General features: G+C 40.0%; 1 protein-coding gene across 2 annotated transcripts; it reads left to right on the forward strand.

Moving 5' to 3' along the window:
- Positions 1-459: 459 nt before the first annotated feature.
- On the forward strand, positions 460-21,507 carry abraxas2 (abraxas 2, BRISC complex subunit). Of its 2 annotated transcripts, none has more exons than XM_060934019.1 (9): positions 460-558; positions 4,935-5,025; positions 8,211-8,247; positions 10,046-10,112; positions 10,353-10,543; positions 10,668-10,790; positions 19,479-19,563; positions 20,260-20,377; positions 20,503-21,507. In XM_060934019.1, the coding sequence occupies exons 1-9, from the start codon at positions 487-489 to the stop codon at positions 20,976-20,978; spliced, it is 1,260 nt and encodes a 419-aa protein (XP_060790002.1). In that variant the 5' UTR covers positions 460-486; the 3' UTR covers positions 20,979-21,507. The 2 variants fall into 2 exon arrangements, with proteins under 2 accessions (XP_060790002.1, XP_060790003.1); XM_060934020.1 differs by having other exon boundaries at positions 10,671-10,790.
- Positions 21,508-22,014: the final 507 nt, after the last annotated feature.

The raw sequence follows: 22,014 nt of genomic DNA on the forward strand, positions 1-22,014 counted from the left end.
CAGTTTTTGGAAATTTGGCTGTAGCCACAATGAGAGTAGCCAGTATCTAGATCAGTGTTGGCGTTCTTTGGACAGCCACAGAATATTCTGTATTAGGCTATAATATACATATTATAATAATATAATATACATAACATGACTCGTTTAAAAGGTGAGAGTCAGCTTTCCGTAGGTGAAAACCACTTCTTTCTTGGTTCATAAGCTAGTCTTGTACCGCTCGCCGCCATGTTGAAAAGGTTAAAGTTCATCTCATCTCGGCAACTCGTGTATCAAAATTTTCTACGAGTTGCCCAGTGGAAAATACCACAAGAGGGGGCGTTCATGTGTGCGTTCCATGTCGGTGTTTGGTATTTACCATAATTCCCATAGCACATGAACGCAGCATTACCCTCAGGATTTCTATCATTAACGCACTGACGTCATTCCAAAACATCTGTGAGGAACGCGCGCGCAAGGGATTGTGGGAGAGGCGGGTATGTTTCCATCATGGCGGCGTCGATTTCGGGTTATACTTTTAGTTCTGTGTGTTATCACAGCGCTAACAGCAACTCCGACCATGTAAGTACGGACCGCGTTTAGCGCAAAACCTGGGCGCATAATGATTTTCTGAAACGCAGGAGCTTTAGTTGGATGTTATGAGCTGGAGTTCAGTCTTCCTGGTGTAGCAGGTAACGCTAACTAGTTAGCGCGCTAACTCTCCCGCTGTTCCTTATGAGAGGAGATGACAGCAGGCTAGCGGTTAGCACACTCTCCTGCCTGTTGGCTTTCATCAAACCTGTCATATCTTACAGTTATACATGTTATTTAAATAGTTACCATATAGATTTATTTTACACAATGTCTAAAATAGGTATTGTATATTATAGTTTATATTATTGTAGAATGCATATTTATTATGTTATGTAATTGTCCATTTTATATATACATTTACATTTTTCTTATATTACATATAGCTTACATATGTTCACACTTTTTCCCCTCCCCTGTATCGCTAGAGAGAGAGAGAGAGAGACACCGACTGCCTGAACCAAATTGCTTGTGTGCTTGTGTGTGTGTCAACGTCAACATACAGGGCCAAGAAACATGATTCTGATCTGTCATATGAAATAGTAACTTGGAAATCAGCACAGCTATTTACTGTTTATTGATTGGACTTGACTAGCCAGCTCAATTTCAAATATAATATCATAATGGTTCATGTAATAAGACTTGTTGAGGGGAAGGTTGCTTTCCTCCTAAGCTGCTTCATCTGTATGTTCTCATATCGGTGGGTTCATATCAATTGCGTAATGTACAGTACATGGTCACCTTTGCAACATGACTGATATGTTTCCCTGATCCCAACCCCTTCGTCAGCAAATTCTCCTTTCCTTTTCCATGGCTCATTAATGAACCTGTTTTGAAAGCAAACGTTGAATCACAACATAATCTGTTCTGAAATAAACACAAGTGTCTGAATTCCCACCTATTTGGGAGATGAAAGTATATCCCCTGGATATTTCTCCATAAATCCTTTGAGCAACCAAAGCATGCTACTTCTGTCCTAAGTAACACCGTGTATAGTGATCTCTTTCAGCTTGAAAAGGAAAAAAAATGTAAAACAATCACTAAAACCTGCAGGCACTCGTCAGTGATGTATTTAATAGAGAAACTTGCTTTTAAGATACCATGTTTTTGTGGTTTTAGGTTGCTAATGTAATGCTGGGCCAAGATAATGTTTCAGAAGCTAGAAGTCAGTGTTGTGTGAAGTCAGCACACCGTCACCCTCGCTGCTGCTTTGTATACTGCGTATAAAACAGTAGATAGTCAGTTCAGAAACTGTGGTGTGGCAGGAAGTGTAACAGGTGAACTCGTCTGAAAAATATGCAGCAGAGCAAGATTTGATTTGGTGAAGTCAGCCATGTTTGACATTCAGCTCTAGCCCTGAACAGCCAGAGTGCCAATATAGTTTTGCTCTCGAATCCTTTATTGTGATTAACCTTTATTTTAGCACCATGGAATAGAATAATTTTCAAAGCCTTTATTTGTTGCATATACTGTACATTACAGCACAGTGAAATTTTCTTCGCATATCGGAGCTTTGGGTCAGAGCACAGGGTCAGCCATGACACAGCACCTCTGGAGCAGAGAGGGTAGTTTAGCAGTGCTGGGGCTTGAACCCCCAACCTTCAGATCAGTAATCCAGAGCCTTAATCAAGCCACTACTACTCCCCCCAATATGAAGGATTATTTTTCGTCTTATAAATCATGATGTACCAAATTGTCTGTTTTAGGATGTACACACACACACACACACATTAATCTTTTGTCATCATTTGTTTGTTTGTTTGTTTGTTTGTTTTAAGGAGGATATTGATAACAGTGACTTCTGTCATAGCCTGGACTGTGTGTTGTGGTATCAACTGGGGGAGGGAGTTAGCATGGTATATCCAAAATGTTCTGTTATAATTAAACATGCAGTGTATAGCAATAGAATCATGCTGTTAGAAATCTGAATTTAAGTGCAGAAATTAAAATTTGGATGTTATTTTGAATTTGTATCATACCATCTGAAATTGACTTTGAACTGAAATTGACTTGCAAAAGAGTAATTGACAGGGTGTCCTAAAAGTCATGGACTAGTGTGAGTTAAACTATAAACTACATATGCACGATTTATTTATTTATTTTTTATTTATTTACTTTTTTCACACATTTTATTGTTTATTTTTCATTTTGTAAGGGGAAAGGATGGTATTAACATAGGATGAAAGGGTAAAAACAGTGCTTCTTGGTACTTTGTGGTGCTCTGGTTCCTGACCTTTCAGACATCCTGTATAATCAGAAACTGAAGTTTGCGCTTAAGCCCATGTTTACATTAGACCGTATCAGCGGATCATCAGATTAACGTTTTTAAAACGATTAGTGTGCACACAGCAACACCAATACACAATTTGCGTGCACACAGCAACACCAATACACGGATACGCTCGGCTCCGCAGGCATCCTGCGCTCCAAATCACTCCGCCCTGAACAGCGAGTGCCCTCTGGAGGGTGCGCACTCTGGCCCTGCGCAGCTCACAGAGCACGCGAGTGAAGTGCACAAGCTGTGATTCGGGACTGAGCCGCTGTGTGTGTGATCCCAGCGCATATCACTTACCACTTGCAAGTGGAAGGATGGCAAGCCTAAAGACAATCATAACTACACAATGGGCAGTATTTGCATCAGTATTTTCATACTTTTATACTCTTTAATGAAAGGTGATACAAGGCGGAAGTCCGCGCCGTTTTTCAGCAGTCGCGTCACATGACCAACGCCAGCGAATCAGGAAGGTGGATGTCACAGTGACGTTGTCCAATGACGATGCCAGCTAGAGCTCAGCACAGCGTATCCGCGTATTCTCAATGTTTACACAGCACCGGAGCTGACACGATCTGGATTGAATACGTGGATCCTGGCGGATTCCCGTTTCCCGGCGTTTCCAGGCGTGTAATGTAAATGGACAGTGCATCCGCGAAGAAAACGAGACAGATACGGTCTAATGTAAACTTGGCCTAAGTGTAGACATAACGATTCACCCAATTCACGATTTGATTCACTTTTTTTTTTAATGAAATGAAGGAAACTTTATTACCAAAAAAAAGCACAATTTACTTTCCTATTCTTTACCAGCTTAAATATTTCTTTTGTTAAATTTAAGTTAAAAAAAACTTTTCATTTTCTTAATAATGAACAACAATTATTTACTCACATTTGCAAAGATTGGAGTACAATATAATAGCATATTAACTATAATGTTCCTTTTACTAAAATGAAAAGTTATAGGCCTTTTCTTAATAAAACCTTTATGAACATTTGTACAATCTGTGTTTGCTTTTCTTTTGCTTTCAGCAGTCTCTTAGAAGATAGTGGTGATCTCTTGTTAAGTCTGTTTGTACAGTGAGGTGCACAACAGCTCTTCCTCCATTTTAGATCTGTTTTTTGTGTGTTTTCGTGGAGCTGTGTTGCTTCCGCCTACCGTGAAGTCATGTGTATTCCCACTGTTTTGTTATTACACCCTCTGCTGTCTAAACAATGCAGTTACAGCTAGGGAAAATTAAGAAATTACTTGGCCTGATGATAATCATGATTAAATTTTTATTTCATCGATTCAAGTCGTCATAAATTTGTATTGCAATTTATTGTCTCACAATATATCGTTACATGCCTACTTAAAAACATACAGCTGAATGTTTGAAATTCAAAATGAAGTATGTGTATAATCAATGAGACATTGAAAAGAAAAACTTTCAGTCTCTGGACTAAGTCATGTTTGCTTTCCAGATAATCTGCAGGGAAAAGTAGTTGAGCACGGATGTCCTCTTCCCTCCACTTTAGCGCATTCAAATTCAGATTATTGCATTCAAATTCAAAATGGCATTATTCTCACTTTGTACATAGGATTTTTTTAAGTTGTTAAACACAGCTGTCGCAAGGGATTTGACACAAGTGTTCTGGACTCATAAATCATTTGTTGGCACAGATTTACACAACCCAACCCGAGGCATGAGCTAATTTGTCCTTGCAGTCTAGGGTTCCTGACAAGCAGCCATTTAGCTGCCTTTCTTCCTTTCAGTGATACTTCAGCACAGATCTGTGTTAATGGCTCCGTGTGGTGGAAAAAGAAAAAATACTGTTCAACATTTCAAGGTGGTCAGTGCAGTTAGCAACATGAAAATATCCTCAAGGTTCCAGTTGTCCTGCTACTGCGAGGTTGGAATGCAAAGGTCCTGATTCTTTACTGAGAATTTTTTTGGTAATATTTTCTATTGTTAGGATTTTTTTTTTTCTTTAAAAGTCAGGCCGTCTGTCTGACCATAACCAAGTGAACACCACATGCTCCATGTTAGATGATCTTTCTTGCTCTGTCTGCAAAATTCAATTTCATATTCCTTAATCTATATATTTTTTGCAGGAGGGATTCCTGTTGGGAGAAGTGAGGCAAGAGGAGACTTTAAGCATAAGTGACTCTCAGATTAGTACTTCAGAATTCCTGCACATAGTAGGTAAATCAGTGCCCTCATACCTTTTTACTAACTGGAGTAAATATCACTGCATCCACATATCTATTTGTTGTTGTTGTGTTTTTTCTAAAATTCACCTAGACTGCAAGAAAAATGATCGTAAAGAGCTACATTATTATTTCTAGGGCATAGTTTACTTCCTTCTTGCTTCATTCCGATTGTTTTTTGCTCAAATGTGACTTTTCACATTTGCGTTTAGTGGCCTTAGCCCATACGTTTTAAAAATCAGTAGTGCGCATAATCAGTATAGGACATGAACAACAAAAGGTCATAATGACAAGTCCATCTTCATAGTAACAATAACAAAAAAGGTCTCTCCTTGAAAAACAGTTTGCTCGGCTGGTTGCTCATGATGAGGTTATAAAGGTGAAAATGGCAGGACCAGAGCTGTTGCTGTTGTTGCAGCCATGGCTGTGTGTGTGGAGAAGAGCCAGCTGTGATGCAGAGATCTGCGCATACACAATAAGCACAATGTTTAAAAAAATAATAAAAAGACATGAATTCCAGTCAATACAGTCGCATGGCTATGTATCTGCTTAGCAGATCCCAAAAGTGGGTCATGAGCAGGCATGGAGTGGGTCATGGGTGTATTCCTGTTCGCCATTAAACTGTCCAGCATTTATTTTTACAACTGTACAGAAGTGTGTGTGTGTGTGTGTGTGTGTGTGTGTGTGTGTGTGTGTGTGTGTGTGTACTTGTAGAGACACCAATTGTTCAGTAACTTGCAGTCAATTAAATCAACTTGATAAAATCTCTCTCACATGTGCACGCACACCAGGTTATTACAGCATTTTCTCTCAGCATGGCCTTTGAACTGAAATATAACACTAACGACATGTAATTTTTTTTTTCTTACAATAAAGACACAACAAAGAAACCACAGCGTTCTCTGAGATATTACAGAAGTATGAAGTCGTCTAAGCTTAAGCATAAGAACAGAGATGCCCAAATTCCCCATTATTTCAAAGCAGATCACTGCAACTTCTTAAGCACATAAACTGCAGCTTAATTGGGCAAGTACTTATGTGCTATTATTATATTAATTTAATTGTCTGTGCATGCAGGGGTGCCCACAATATTTTGATTCGCGAGCTACTTTTAAAATGACCATGTTAATATGATCTACTCGGACTAGGTTGTTACCACTACTAGGCCTACTATGACTACTAGTACTACTACTAATACTACTATTACTACTACTACTAATAATAATAATAATAATAATAATGACACTTGTTTTGATTTATAAACATTCATATGCAATTTGTTTAATAATATGCAAACATGCATACAAAAAGGTGACTGAAATTTACATTCAAATTATGTTAAATGCATAAGCTTTGTACTCCTAAACGTATTTTTGTTCAAATCACTGTTAACTTTTATAAACCGCAAACTAATATGTAAACATGAAACAAGCCCACTGTAAAAAAAAAATGGGCTATGTTTAGAAAAAAAAGTTAAATGCATCCAGACAGGCATTGTAAACCCCAAAACATTTTTGTTCACATCAGTTGACTTTTGTATAGCCTGCTAGACAGAGATTTGACATTTACAACAATTTTATATAAAAACATTTTTCCTTCTTTTATATTTTTTCCTTCTTTCTTTTATTTTTTTATTTTTTTTTTTAACCGTGGAACTTAGCAACAGCACAACATTAATACATAGCATACTGATGTAGGCCCTAAATCAGATCTTAATCTGATGATGATCGGCACTGGAGGGAGTCAGAGAGGGCTGCATAGTCCGGACAGTAGCTGCTGGTAGCGAGCCTCAAGCAGGCCTCGAGATGATCGTCGGACATACTGGAGCGGTATTTGGACTTGATGATCTTCATATGTGAAAAGGCCGACTCGCACAAATAAGTGGAGCCGAACAATGCGGTTAAGGAGGTGCCATTGCCGCATGTTTGGGTACTTCGCCTCCGTGAGTAAATTCCAAAACGGCCCATGCGCCCTGGACTTCAACTCGATGTCAGACTGCAGCATCAGCATCTCGTCTTCCACGGCAGACGTGTTCAGCTGAAACAGCGCCGCAACTTTTGAGGCGAGGGAATCCACCTCAGTATCTTCCCCGAATGGGTGGCACATGAATGTAGCTAGTGGCTCGAGCAAAGCAAAGTCTTGAAATCGCTTCTCAAACTCTGACTGGAGAATTTCAATCTGCTCAGTGTAGCGCGCACTGTTAAGTTGCGCAGACGCCCTCCCTTGCATCTCCAGCTCCGAGGCGAGGTTTCGGAAGTTTCCTAAATCACGGCGCTGCATTTTTGAAACCAGCAGTTTCATTTTGCTGGTTGTTATGGTAACCTAATGTAACTTTTTTTGACGCAGCGCTTGGCTGACATTTCGCTTCAGGGAAAAAGCGAATTTGTTTACATGTAAAAATAACCACGACGTTTTTTTTTTTTTCATAACAAATATATTAATATTTACATATCAATCATGAGATCTACCATCCCTGCCTTCGAGATCGACCAGTCGATCGCGATCGATGTAGTGGGCACCCAGGGGCTATACATATAGACTTGCCCTATCAGTAGACAATACTGTATATGGAATCCAGTGCTTTCATTTTAGAGGGTGTAGATGTAATGCAACATGGCCTTTTTATGCATTTTAGACCTTTCATTTGTTTGTTGTAAGCTAAAATTAAAAAAAAGGTTAAGGAACAGCTTCTAAGCTCATGAAAAAGAAAAATGTCCTAAGGCTGTTAGGCTGTCCTAAGAGCTAACTGGGGAAAAGGCTAGGGTTTGTTTGGGGGTTTGTTTGTTTTTTTTGTTTTTTTGTATTCAAATATCTCTATGTGGGCACCTGACCATCACATCATATGTGGATCTTCTCAAAACTGTTTCCACAAAGTTGGAGAAACACAATTTTATAATGTCTTTGTATGTTGTAGCATTACAATTTCCCTTCAGTGGAACTAAGGGGCCTGAACCCGTTCCGGCATGACAGTGTCCCTGTACACAAAGACAAGATATTAATTCAATTGAATATGTATTGAAAAGGATTTACAAATCATTTGCATTCTGCTTTTATTTGTGGTTTACACAGTGTCCCAACTTTTTTGGAACTGGGGTTGTATAAAATTGATTCTAGTTTTATGTGAATTATTATAAAATTGTACAAAATTGAACCTGATTTTACGTTTTGCTTGCTTTTCAGAGGTCCATAACCATGAACCATGTGCACAGCTCTTTAGGTAAGTTTTAAATCAGTAATATTTATTTAATATTCAGTTTTAATCAGTATGTACACTACCGTTCAAAAGTTTGGGGTCACTTTGAAATGTCCTTATTTTTGAAAGAAAAGCACTGTTCTTTTCAATGAAGCTCACTTTAAACTAATCAGAAATCCACTCTATACATTGCTAATGTGGTAAATGACTATTCTAGCTGCAAATGTCTGGTTTTTGGTGCAATATCTCCATAGGTGTATAGAGGCCCATTTCCAGCAACTCTCACTCCAGTGTTCTAATGGTACAATGTGTTTGCTCATTGCCTCAGAAGGCTAATGGATGATTAGAAAACCCTTGTACAATCATGTTAGCACAGCTGAAAACAGTTGAGCTCTTTAGAGAAGCTATAAAACTGACCTTCCTTTGAGCAGATTGATGCTGCGTTCATGTGCTATGGGAATTATGGTAAATACCAAACGCCGACATGGAAAGCACACATGAACGCCCCCTCTTGTGGTATTTTCCACTGGGCAACTCGTACAAAATTTTGATACACGAGTTGCCGAGATGAGATGAACTTTAACCTTTTCAACATGGCGGCGAGCGGTACAAGACACTTGAATGTTAAGCATTGTACGCCACTAAAGTTTTTTTTTTTTACTAGTACTAGTGGGTAGTTTTTTGTGTCTATGCAATGTTGCGTCATTAACAAGTGTAATATAATACGTTAGAAATCCGTTTCCTTTAAAAATGTGTTATGGTTTGTTTTTACCTATCCAGAGCAGACGCTATTGCTAACGATAGCTAACTAACTATTGCTAACTTGAATCTGGTCCACCATCTTTAATTTGTCCACAACAACAAAAGCATGTGAACACAACACACTGGTAAATACCACTTCCCAACTGGAAAATATCATCTAATGGCACATGAACGCAGCATGAGTTTCTGGAGCATCACATTTGTGGGGTCGATTAAATGCTCAAAATGGCCAGAAAAATGTATTGACTATATTTTCTATTCATTTTACAACTTATGGTGGTAAATAAAAGTGTGACTTTTCATGGAAAACACAAAATTGTCTGGGTGACCCCAAACTTTTGAACGGTAGTGTATACAGACAGGTGACAAATTAAAGCAAAAGTCTGATATTAGTGAGTGGAGAAAAATGAGAGTTGATGCAAGATACAGTTAAGCAATTAATATCTATCATGCTCTGTGATGCATAAATACACAGATCAGACCCTGTTGAACCTGATTTTGGATTAATATGGCGAGAGGAGTATGTCTAAATTACTTTAATATTGGTGTTTCACTATTAGATGCTACAGTATTAGAGACTGCTTAACTGACTCTTTCAGTAGCAACAGTGATTCAAGTGACATTTGGATTCTCCATTCATTTATTCAGTTTTGGATCAGAGAATCGGATTAAAGAGTTTATTTCTTTACTAAGTTATTGGAAAACCCAACACCGTGTCATAGTAAGATGTTGGGCCAGAACAGTCCCTGTACAGGAGCGATGAACATCGTTCTTCCAAAAGATATTCCTTCAATTTGTGTTCTGATGATGGTGGTGGAGAGTATTTAACACATCAGTCCAAAATAGAACATATGACTTGCTGCAGGTAATATGGACTTTGATCCTATTTTAGGCTGAAATTCAAATGTCTTGATACGGCCTATGTATGTTCACTGTATATGGTGTCAAATAATGCTTTATTGGAGTCAGATAATGGTTTGGAGTTTAGAAGTCTAGAGCAAATTGTACGTTCTCTGTCGTTGGAGTTTAGTGCAAACAGATACCCTTTTGTATGTTTCAGCTTTTATGACTACGCAGGTAAAGTCAATGAAGAAAATCTCAACCGAATCCTCAAAGACAGAAGAAAAGTAAGCTGTGCCGATGAATGAATGGATATTTTATCAGTTCTGTTTTTGACTCAGTGAATTGAGTTCTGTAATTGATTAACTTTTTACTGTGACTAGATGATTGGCTCTCACTAATGTGTAACAGGCCTTTATTTTTGCTGCACAGAAGTTAGTAAAACTCCTGAGATGTTATAGCAGATGTAACTTTTTTTCCTCTCTCTTTCTGAATTGTATAAGTAACCTTTCATATTTGCCCTACAGAATGTTATTGGCTGGTACCGGTTCCGCAGGAACACGCAGCAGCAGATGTCATTCAGGGAACAGGTGATCCATAAGCAGCTCACACACATACTGGGCATCCCAGATCTCGTCTTCCTTCTCTTCAGCTTCATCTCAACAGCTAACAGTTCAACACACGCACTAGAGTACGTTCTCTTCAGGCCCAACAGAAGGTAAGGCCACACTTCACTGTCTTCATCTACTACCGTGGCTACACAGGGACTCTGTGGTTTTAGATTTCTGATAGTCTGAAATTTTTTTTTTCCCCCCTTTCCTTCGTGGCATTCTGACTTTCAGCAGGTATAATCAGAGGATATCTCTGAGCATCCCAAACCTGGGCAACACCAGTCAGCAGGAGTATAAAGTGTCTTCTGTCCCCAACACCTCCAAGAACTACGCCAGTGTTATTAAAGAACATGGGTGAGTGTGTCTACTGCTTGTATTCAGAATTCAGTGCATGGATTGTACTATGTATGCTAAAACATGAACAAAAAAAAAATACAGCATGAGAGATGGCCAAATTTGCTGGTACCCTTCCACGAAAAAAAAAGAAGAACCCACAATTTTCTCTGAAATAATAATTTGAAAATTACAAAAGTAATTGGCATTCTTCATTGTTTTTTCCATATTTAATAAAAGTCAGACTTTGTTTTTGATTTTCAATTCAACAGAATATTTTAAATAATTAAACAAATGAAAATGGCATGGACAAAAATGATGGGACACTTAATCTAATATTTAGTTGCACATCTTTTAGAGGCACTCATTGCAAATAAGGGATTTCTGTAGCTCTCGGTGAGACTTCTGCATCTGCCAACAGGTAGTTTGGCCCACTCTTCCTGAGCAAACTGCTCCAGCTGTCTCAGGTTTAAAGGGTGCTTTCTTCACGCTGCATGTTTCAGCTCTTTCCAGAGATATTCGATAGGATTCAGATCAGGGCTCACAGAAGACCATTTCAGAATAGTCCAGTGTTTTGTTCTTCACCATTCTCGGGTGTATTTAGCTGTGTGTTTTGGGTCTTTATCCTGTTGGAGGATCCATGACCTGCACCTGAGACAGATTTCTGACACTGGGTAGTACATTTCACTCCAGAATGCCTTGATAGTCTTGAGATGTCGTTATACCCTGCACAGATTCAAGGCACCCCGTGCCAGACGCAGCAAAGCAGCGCTAAATCATAACCAAGCCTCCTCTATGTTTCACAGTAGGTATGGTGTTCTTTTCTTTGAAAACTTCATTTTTTTTTCTGTGGACATAGAGCTGATGTGACTTGCCAGTAAGCTTGAGTTTTGTCTCATTTGTCCAGAGGACATGATCCCAGAAGCATTGTGGCTTGTCAATATGCGTTTTAGTAAATCCCAGTCTGGCTTTTTTGTTTTTATTTCAACAATGGAGTCCTCCTGGGATTTCTTCCATTGAGCTCGATATCGCTCAAAAAGTGACGGATGGTGCAATCAGACATTAATGTACCTTGACCTTGGAGTCCAGCTTTTATCTCTTTGGAAGTTGTCCTTGGCTCTTTGTCTACTTTGGCACAATCCTTTTGTTCAGTCTGTGGTCGAGTTTCCTCTTGTGGCTGCATTCAGGGAGGTTGGCTACAGTCCCATGGACATTAAATTTTTTCATATTTGCAACTGAAGTTACAAGAACATTAAGCTGCTTGGAAATGGTCTTCTAGTCTGTGCCTTTAACATGCTTGTCTATAATTTTCTTTCTGATCTCAAATAACTCTCTCTCCTTTGTTTTCTCTGGTCCATGTTCAATGTGGTGCACACAACGATACCAAACGACAGGGTGACAACTTTCCTCCATTTAAATAGACTGAATGACTGACCAATTGTAAGATTGAAGACGTGTGACACTAAATAAAGCGTTAGTTTAAAATATGACTATAATCCAATAATTTTTGTATATATATACAGTCGGAGGAAAATGTTTGTACACCGTTTGGAATTTTTTACATTTCTGCCTAAATTGGTCATAAAACATCATCTGAACTCTCCAGCAATCTTAAGAATGAACAAACAGTATCTGCTTGAACTAAAACCACCCAAACATTTGCGTTTTATCATATTTTTATTGACCATAAGATGGAATTATTCACAGGATAGGGAGGCATAAGTAAGTACACCCTTTGATTTAGTAGCTGGTTGACCTTCCTCTGGCTGCAATAACTTCAACCAGACGTTTCCTGTAGTTGCAGACTAGACGGGCACAACGATCAGGAGAAATCTTGCACCATTCCTCTTTGCAAAACTGTTGCAATTCAGCAAGATTCCTGGGATGCCTGGAATGGATGGCTTTCTTGAGGTCATGCCACAACATCTCGATTGGATTGAGGTCAGGGCTTTGACTGGGCCATTCCAGAACGTGAATTTTGTTCTTCTGAAACCATTCTAATGTCGACCTGCTTCTGTGTTTAGGGTCATTGTCCTGTTGCAGGACCCATCCTCTCTTGAGTTTCAACTTTTTGACAGATTGCCTCAGGTTTTTTTGCAAAATATCTTGATGTACTTGAGAATTCATTTTCCCATTGATTATAGCCAGTTGTCCAGGCCCAGAGGCAGCAAAGCACCCCCACACCATGATGCTACCGCCGCCATACTTGACGGTGGGGATGAGGTTTTGCTGATGGTGTGCTGTACCGACTTTCCTCCACACATGATGTGGTGTGTTCCCCCCAAACAATTCAACTTTGGTTTCATCAGACCACAATATGTTTTTCCAGTGGTGCTGAGGAGCATCCAAATGCTTTTTCGCGAACTCCAAACGAGCAGAAATGTTCTTTCTGGACAGCAATGGCTTCCTCCGTGGCCTTCTCCCATGAATCCCATTATTGTTCAGTGTCTTTCTTATAGTAGATGTGTCCACAGAGATGTCTGCATGTTTCAGTGATTTCCTCAAGTCTTCAGCGGACACTCTTGGATTCTTTTTTACCTCATTGATGATGACTCGCAGTGCCTTTGGAGTGATCTTCGCAGGGCGGCCACTCCTTGGCAGAGTAACAACCGTTCCAAATTGTCTCCATTTATACACAATTTTTCTAATTGTAGACACATGAACACCAAGGGTCTTAGAGATGGTTTTGTAACCCTTTTTAGCTTTATACAAATCAATTATTTTGTGTCTTAAGTCTTCAGACAGCTCCTTTGAGCGAGGCATGATGCACAGAACATGCCTCTCATCAAAACACACCTTTTAACTGGTTTTCCAGTGGGGTGGGTAGCTTACGACACACCTTAGTGATTGGACATCAGGTTGGCTCACACCTGAGTCAAATTGTTTAATCATCTAATTAGTCTAATTAGCTCTTGGATGAGCCTTAGCTAAGGGTGTACTTACTTCAGGGATGCAAACCGCGTGCCTTTTGGCGGATGCCGCCTTTTTCACGGCTGAATCGCGCAGATCCGAATTTTTTTTTAGGGGGGGGGCGTTGGAGTGTCTGATTATAATTTCAAAGTAAATTCTGTATTAAAATTACTAAATAAGCAAATCCGTAACAGTCCACGAAACAGGAAGTATAAGGATGAGGAAAAAACAGTTTAAATCGGGAAGCTGCGCACATTTGTGCAGCCTGAGCGGCAGGACTGCGCAAATGTGCGCAGCTTCCCGATTTAAACTGTTTTTTTTTTTTTCTCATCCTTATACTTCCTGTTTCATGGACTGTAACGGATTTGCTTATTTAGTAATTTTAATACAGAATTTACTTTGAAATTATAATCAGACACTCCAACGCCCCCCCCTAAAAAAAAAAATTCGGATCTGCGCGATTCAGCCGTGAAAAAGGCGGCATCCGCCAAAAGGCGTGCTGTTTGCATCCCTGTTACTTATGCCTCCCTATCCTGTCAATATTTCCATCTTATGGCCAATAAAAATATGATAACATGTAATTGTTTGAGTGGTTTTAGTTCAAGCAGACACTGTTTGTTCATTCTTAAGATTGCTGGAGAGTTCAGGCGATGTTTTATGACCAATTTAGGCAGAAATGTAAAAAATTCCAAAGGGTGTACAAACATTTTCCTCCGACTGTATATATATCTCATCTCATTATCTCTAGCCGCTTTCTCCTGTTCTACAGGGTCGCAGGCAAGCTGGAGCCTATCCCAGCTGACTACGGGTGAAAGGCGGGGTACACCCTGGACAAGTCGCCAGGTCATTACAGGGCTGACACATAGACACAGACAACCATTCACACTCACATTCACACCTACGGTCAATTTAGAGTCACCAGTTAACCTAACCTACCTGCATGTCTTTGGACTGTGGAGGAAACCGGAGCACCCGGAGGAAACCCACGCGGACACGGGGAGAACATGCAAACTCCACACAGAAAGGCCCTCGCCGGCCACGGGGCTCGAACCCGGACCTTCTTGCTGTGAGGCGACAGCGCTAACCACTGCACCACTGTGCCGCCTATATATATATATATATATATATATATATATATATATATATATATATATATATATATATATATATAAAAGGTTTTTTTTTTAAATGCCTCCGCCACCTTAAGGTGCAGGAGGCATTATGTTTTCGGGTTGTCCGTGCGTCTGTCCCGAAACCTTGTGAACACGATATCTCAAAGGCTAATGAAAGGAATTTCACCAAAGTTTCACCATTTGTGTGCTTTGGGACAAACATGAACTGATTTAGATTTTGAGGTTAAAAGGTCACAGGTCAAGATTACTGAGGTCAAATGTCCATCCCCAAACTTTGTGAACACTATATCTCAAAGACTACTGAAAGGACTTTCACCAAACTTTCACCATTTGTGCGCTTTGGGACAAAGATGAACTGATTTAGATTTTGAGATCAAAAGGTCTAAGGTCAAGGTCACTGTGAGGTCAAATGTCTGTCCGAAAACCTTGTGAAGACAATATCTCCAAGGCAAATGAAAGGAATTTCACCAAACTTTCACCCTTTGTGCGCTTTGGGACAAACATGAACTGATTAGATTTTGAGGTTAGAAGGTCACAGGTCAAGATTACTGTGAGGTCAAATGTCTGTCCCCAAATCACAACTTAATAAGGTGTGTAGTCTACCAGGCGGAGGCATCCCCATCGACGCTGTTGGCGTCGAGTTCTTTCTAGTTTTCCTAGGAGTACCAACAAATCTGTCCAGGCCATTGTAGAATATCTTTGTAGAATACGCAATAATTTATCTCTTCCCACTTTTTTGCTTTACTCTGACATACCAAAGGCATGTAGGTATACATAAGAATTTAATTACTTTTCAGGAGGAATAAAACATTGAAAAAACAATGAGCTGTAAGGACACCGACAAATTTGTCCATGCCTGTATAGGGTTGTAGTTCAGCTGTTGGCCCAGGGTGGGTGAGACAAAAGCCACAGTCACACATTTCATATTTACCTCATTTAATTTCATTTCCCATCAACTTTATCTAAATGTAACCATTACAAAGGTCTTGGAAGGATGGCCAATCGAAAACAAAAACGCAGAACCTGGGTTACATCTTTCTTTAAGGTGTAACTTGGAGGAACATTTCATACAAAATCAGTTTTTACAGTACTGTGCAAAAGTCTTAGGCACCCTGTTAATTTAGTAAAAAAAAATTTTATAGATGTTTGACTTCTACTAATTTATGATCTAGTTTTTATATTTCCAAACATTACTTTTCCAACAAAAAATTAGATGTTACAGACACGTTTGTATGTCAGTAAAGAAAGCAGCATATTGCGTAACAGACCACTTTTCAGGCAAAAAAAAAAAAAAGCGTAATGGAAGGCTGCTGGATTTTGTTGCAAAAATAATAAGCCAAAGTCTCCCGAAGAACTGTGGCAGATTCTCCGTGATGCTCAGTAAAATGTGCAGTGCGTTTCCTTATAAAACCTGTACAAATTCTACCGACTGGGCCTTCTATACTACAGACGGGTGATTTTTTTTTTTTTATATATATATATATATATATATATATATATATATATATATATATATATAAAAGCAGTGTTGTCACACCAAATAGTGCCTTAGTGTAGTTTATTACTGTTTACAGCAAGTTATAGTATTTTTATATAGGAGTGTTTACATTTTTTTTTTGGATGTTTTTTGCCTTACAATATTTCTTTGCATTTATCTAATACAGATGCACAGTACTCCACATACATAATTTTAGCAAATGGTTAGCAGGAGCTAACAAGCTATCTAAGGCTACATCCACACGACAACGGCAACGAGATGTTATTAAAAAAAATATTGCGTCCACATGGGCAACGAATCAGTAAAATATCAGGTACATATGGCAACGCAACGCTTGCTGAAAATGATTCAATACACGTGCCACACCTCTAGGGGCGCTGTAAGACGGTCCCTTCGGAGACACCAGAACAATAGAAGTAAGGACTCATGCACATAAACTATTATGCGCGAGACTTCATATTAGCCACAGTCAGAAAAATCTGTTCATAAAATTACATTATAATGACCAAATACAATGAAAAGTATTTTTCCAGTCTCACCTGTGAAAGGTAATCCCATGTGAGCTCGTTTGGACGGCAAACCTGTTGGTACAGTTAAACGCAGCACATAAATGAGGCATCTTTATTCTCCGCTTTGACCCATCCAATATGGCGGCGAGGATGACGTATGATTCTACGCGGAAGGCAGCGTCTTTAATGGTCCGGAATAAATTGAATGCTACACGTTGATGGATTAATTTGTTCTTCTACGCCCTTTTTGAGGAATGTATTGTAGGACTTAAACCAACATCTGAAGAGGTGAGATCGCTCCTTTTTTTCCCTATTTTTGCTGGCGGGATTGACTCTGCCCTAAGGGCTATTCTCTCTCTCTCTTTCTCTCTCTCTCTTTGCACCATTACACAATAAATATTCACAGTGAAAATATTTTGTAAGCGCGTTTCATGAACCAAGTTATAGGATTTGTTGACAACTCGCATCGAGTTCGTTACACTTCTACCCGGCGTGAAGCACATGTGGTTGTGACGTCATCGTAAACAAATCCGTTCTACTCATCCAGACGACTTTGCAACGGCGCCGTTGCCAGATCTTTCCACTCTGGAACCCGTTCTCAAAAGATTTCGTTTTGGGGCACCCAAAACGCCGGTGCCGTGTGGACGCCAGGCCGAAACGATAAACAATTTTATCGGATTCACCTGAATCCGTTTCCGTGTGGACAGGGCCTAAATGAACTTGCTAATAATATTCTATTTAACAAGCAAGTGGCAGTTTGCAGTCTGCAAAGATTAGTCAACCTAATGTCTCCTCAGTCACAAATGACAAACTGGTCGTTAGATGTCTAAGGCTGTGTTCACATTACCAGGCTGAAATGACTCTCATCTAATTTTTTGCCTTAATCTGATACAGATCCAGTGTGTTCAGGGCTGTGTGGACACACGCCCCCCCCCCCCCCCCCCCCCCCAATCAGATTTGAGTCACTTTCATATGCGGTCCTAGATTGGATACGTATTCAATTTGTGGCCATGCAACATGAATGAAATTGATCAGATCGGAATTCATGTAGCTTTTTGCCTATACGCGTACGCTGAGCGCTGTCATCAAAACAGCTATGGAGGAGAGCTATAATAGCTGCAAATCCAGCAAAAGATAGCCATCTGGCTTTTTTCCCCCACTGGCCGAAAGGCCTGAAGGGGGATTATGTCTTGGCGGTTTCCATCTGTCCTGGGAAGGGTGCTCACTTTCTCAAATCAACTCCTCTCACAATTTGTGGAAGAATTTCACGAAACTTGACAAGGCATTGTTGTATGTTTGGTAGTATGCATATTGCAATTTCGTTAAATTCGGTCACATTTTACCACATTTATACTTTGACAATTTCATGAGAGTGTGTTTTCCTTCTGAAATCAACTCCTCTCACAATTTTTGGAGGAATTTCACGAAAGTTGGCAAAAGGCATTGTTATATGTCGGTAGTACACATAGGGTTACTTTCACAATTTCATGAAGGTGTGCTTGCCTTCTGACATCAACTCCTCTCACAATTTGTGGACGAATTTCTCGAAGCTTGGCAAAAGGCCTTGTTATATCATGGTAATACGCATATTGCGATTTACTTTCGTTTGTCAAAATTTTACCGGAGTTTTGACCCTTGATTAAATAACTTGTAATTTGACAATTTCATGAGGGTGTACGTTCTTCTTAAATCAATCCCTCTCATGATTTGTGGAGGAATTTCACCAAACTTGGCAAAAGGCTTTGTTATATGACAGTTATACGCATACTGAAATTTCATTTAATTTGGGCAAATTTTTAGCAGAGTTATGCCCTTGATTATTAACAAACTTGTACTTTGGCAATTTCATCAAGGTGTGCTTGCTTTCTGAAATCAACTTCCCTCACAATTTTTATTGTCTCTCGCTGGCCAAAAGGCCCGAAGGGGGATTATGCCATGGCGATGTCTGTCCTGGGAAGGGTACTCACATTCTGACATCAACTCCTCTCACAATTTTTGGAGGAATTTCACAAAACTTGACAGCATTCTTTGTTATATGTTGGTAATACGCATATTGCAATTTCATTTAATTCAGTCGCATTTTACCAGAGTTATGGCCTAGTTGCCAGCGGGGGATATTGTGCTCTCCGAGCATTCTTATTTGCTTTTTGCCTTGATCATGTACAGCTGATGGACTGTTTGCTGTCTTCCAGAGCAAAATGCGATGCTTACATTACATTAGCTACTAGCACATCTGTTTAGTCGGGTTTAATACCATGAGTCGTCTCACAAATATCAAGTTTTTTGTTGTTGGTGATGCAGAGGACTTGTGCAAAAATGTCAGTGTGAGCGTAAGTGCTGTTTTGCAGGACGAATGCATTCACATTACACTTGGATACAAATCACGTGTAATTATGGATGTGAACCGTCAAGATGGGCAAATCTGATTTGAGCAAAAAAATCGGAATTGAGCAATGAGGCCTGTAATGTGAACATAGTCTAAGGTGTTCTCTGAACCAGTACCTTCCCTCAGAAACGTAAGTCATACCAGGACTGCTCGTAATCACCTGGTTGAGCTTCACAAGGAAGAATTTCACAAAGTGTAAATCCGATGTGGCAGCAGCTTCGGTGCACTTAGAAAGCCTGTGTTAATTGTCTATTTTATGATGTGAATTTTTAGAGCCGAGTTTTTTGACAAGGATGGAGTGATGAAAGATATTCGAGCCATTTTCCAGGTGTACAGTGCCCTTCAGGAGAAAGTGCAGGTGAGTCAAAACGTAAAAACACACCACGCTTTACTGGAGAATTCACAAAGGACTGTATAGTTGCTTAATGACAGTCTTATAAACGTTTATGTAAGAGTGCCAAGGATGGTTTCATTTTTATCATTTCTGGTGGAATAGCTAAGCATTCTGTCATACTGTTGTACATGTGATGGACATTATGGTCAAAAATGTGATTTTATCATTAACACAAAGTGGTCTGTTAACAGGACCCTAGGCTTTTGATCATAAGTCACCTACAATCATTCAAAATGATTTCTAACGTTTAAAAAGGCCAAATCAGTCGTACATTGTTGATTACGTAGAGACAATGTCTTGGCTAATTATTTAGGCACGGACACAGACAAGGCCTTGCCATGGGCATGTTTGTCCACATGTTGACACATCAATGGCCCCTGCACTCGTCTGTGTAATACAGCGTCATCTGTATTTGAGCAAATATCCATCAGTTCACTGTAAACTTTAGTTGTGCTGCATTTGTTAGTATTCAGAAATGATACAGATGGTACATTTATACTTTTAGCTGCCTGAGCTAAATAACCTGATCTTTGTGGTAGCTAACTCGTGTCTGTGTATTCTAGCTCCAGTTATTTTCTGTAAATTGTGTAGTCTTATTTATTCTTGCTTGTTTGTAGGATGTGTGATCTGGTGCTACAACACTGTTCTCTCTGTTACTAGGCTGTTTGTGCGGAGGTGGATCAAAGCGAGCGAGTGAAGGAGAAAATCCAGGAGGAAGTTAAAAAGCTGAAAGAGGAGATTGCGCTGAGAAAACGTAGCACCACTGCAGAGGAGAGGAGTACGTACTTTGGCAGTCACTAGATCGATTTATGTTAACTAAAGTTATTGCATTGTTATTTATTCAAAAAGTGATTTTATTCACTCCTTTCCATCGTCATCGATTATGTCCTTTTGCTTTCTTAGGAAACCAGGAGTCTCTGAATTCTGACATCCATTCGCTGCGGGATGATTCGGTTCTGTCTGATTCGTCCCCTCCCTCACTGACACGCGTGGCTCTCCAGAGCCCTCCGCTAGAGCCGAGCCTGGATTGGCATGCCAACTCTGAGCCTGCAGCACTTTACACCAACGAGCTGGCACCCGACCCACCCAGTGCCATCCTGCTGCCCCGCCCCCAAGCTGTAGGCTCACCTGGACATCCCTCACCTAGTCCAGGCATAGGCATGGGCAACGGGGACGGCTCCAGCTCCGACTCTCTAAACCGGCACACCATTGGCCAGGAAGACCACGATGACGACGAAGATGATGAAGATGAGGACAGTAGTGAATATGAGAACTTGGTTAGCGAGCGGTTTCAATCCCCTCATTTAACTGAATCTTTAGGACGGCCGGCCACACTCTGGCCTGACGGAGACGCTCATAGCGCCAGTGGCTCGTCCTGATCCAGCACACAAATTAGAGGAAAAAGGACAAATGGACAGAGCTAGGCATTATGGGAAAAGAGAGAGGAGGAAAAAGAGGGCTGAGAAAGAATGGCAGGTGACCACTGTATCTCGCTGCAGGACGGCAGCAGGGGAGAATCCCTCCCTCACACCCGCCATTTTAATCAAGTGAACCCCCCCTCTCTCTCTCTCTCTCTCTCTCTCTCTCTCCATATTCTTAATTTCTCTCTCTTTCTCATCTCCTCAACGCTCCTTAAGAGGAAAGACGTCATCCCACGTATCGATTACTTATAAGCACTGCTACTGACCTAGATCATGCGATTATTAGCATTTACCTCTTGCACTATTTTTGGCCTTCTCTCAATTCACGTTCAAGTAGAAAAAGCAAAGGGAACGATGTCTTCTGCGGCCTTCAAACTCATCTTCGTGTGAGCTTTCTTGCCACCGTCAACTGTTTCTCAGTTTGACTTCACAAAACTGACTGATTTTATCCTCATACATTAAAAACTGAACTCTCGCTCTACAGTAACAGTTGTGGTTGTTTTTGGGTTTTTTTGTGGTTTTTTGGTCTCTTTATGGAAACTACCAAAAAAGGATACTTTGGCCATTTATGTTCCTTTGATTAGGGGTGCTTATATTACTTTTACAAATACAAATTAATAATACCATTTGATTTAAAAAGAAAAAGACTCCCTAAATGAACAGATATTTTGTGTTCATCTGCACTTTTCATTGTACTTTATAAGAATCCTTTCAGTCATATGGTTGGAGTAAACGTCTCTCTTCCATGCCACTGAAATCCAGCTTGTTGTGTGTTAAACTGAAGAAGGTGAACACGAAGCCTTCACAAACCTTTCGATCTCAGGATTCTTTTACAGCAGCTTGCTTAATTCCATCTCGGTCCCTGACGGCATGGCTTTGGTGCAAATACAAAAACTGGATTTGTCAAAGCAGTGGAGTGGTACATTTATCAAGCTCTGAAGCTTCAAAAGTGGACGTGAAAGGTTGGTAATCGGTTATCAGTATCTCGAACTTA

Source organism: Neoarius graeffei, chromosome 11, assembly GCF_027579695.1.
Source record: "Neoarius graeffei isolate fNeoGra1 chromosome 11, fNeoGra1.pri, whole genome shotgun sequence".
NCBI lineage: Eukaryota > Metazoa > Chordata > Actinopteri > Siluriformes > Ariidae > Neoarius > Neoarius graeffei.

Bases quoted from the DNA above. Each gene is read 5' to 3' on its own strand.
- abraxas2 (XM_060934019.1), top strand. From the start codon at position 487: ATGGCGGCGTCGATTTCGGGTTATACTTTTAGTTCTGTGTGTTATCAC. The intron at 10,113-10,352 runs GTAAGCTGTGCC...TTTGCCCTACAG, and splicing joins TCCTCAAAGACAGAAGAAAA to AATGTTATTGGCTGGTACCG. The intron at 20,378-20,502 runs GTACGTACTTTG...TTGCTTTCTTAG, and splicing joins CACCACTGCAGAGGAGAGGA to GAAACCAGGAGTCTCTGAAT.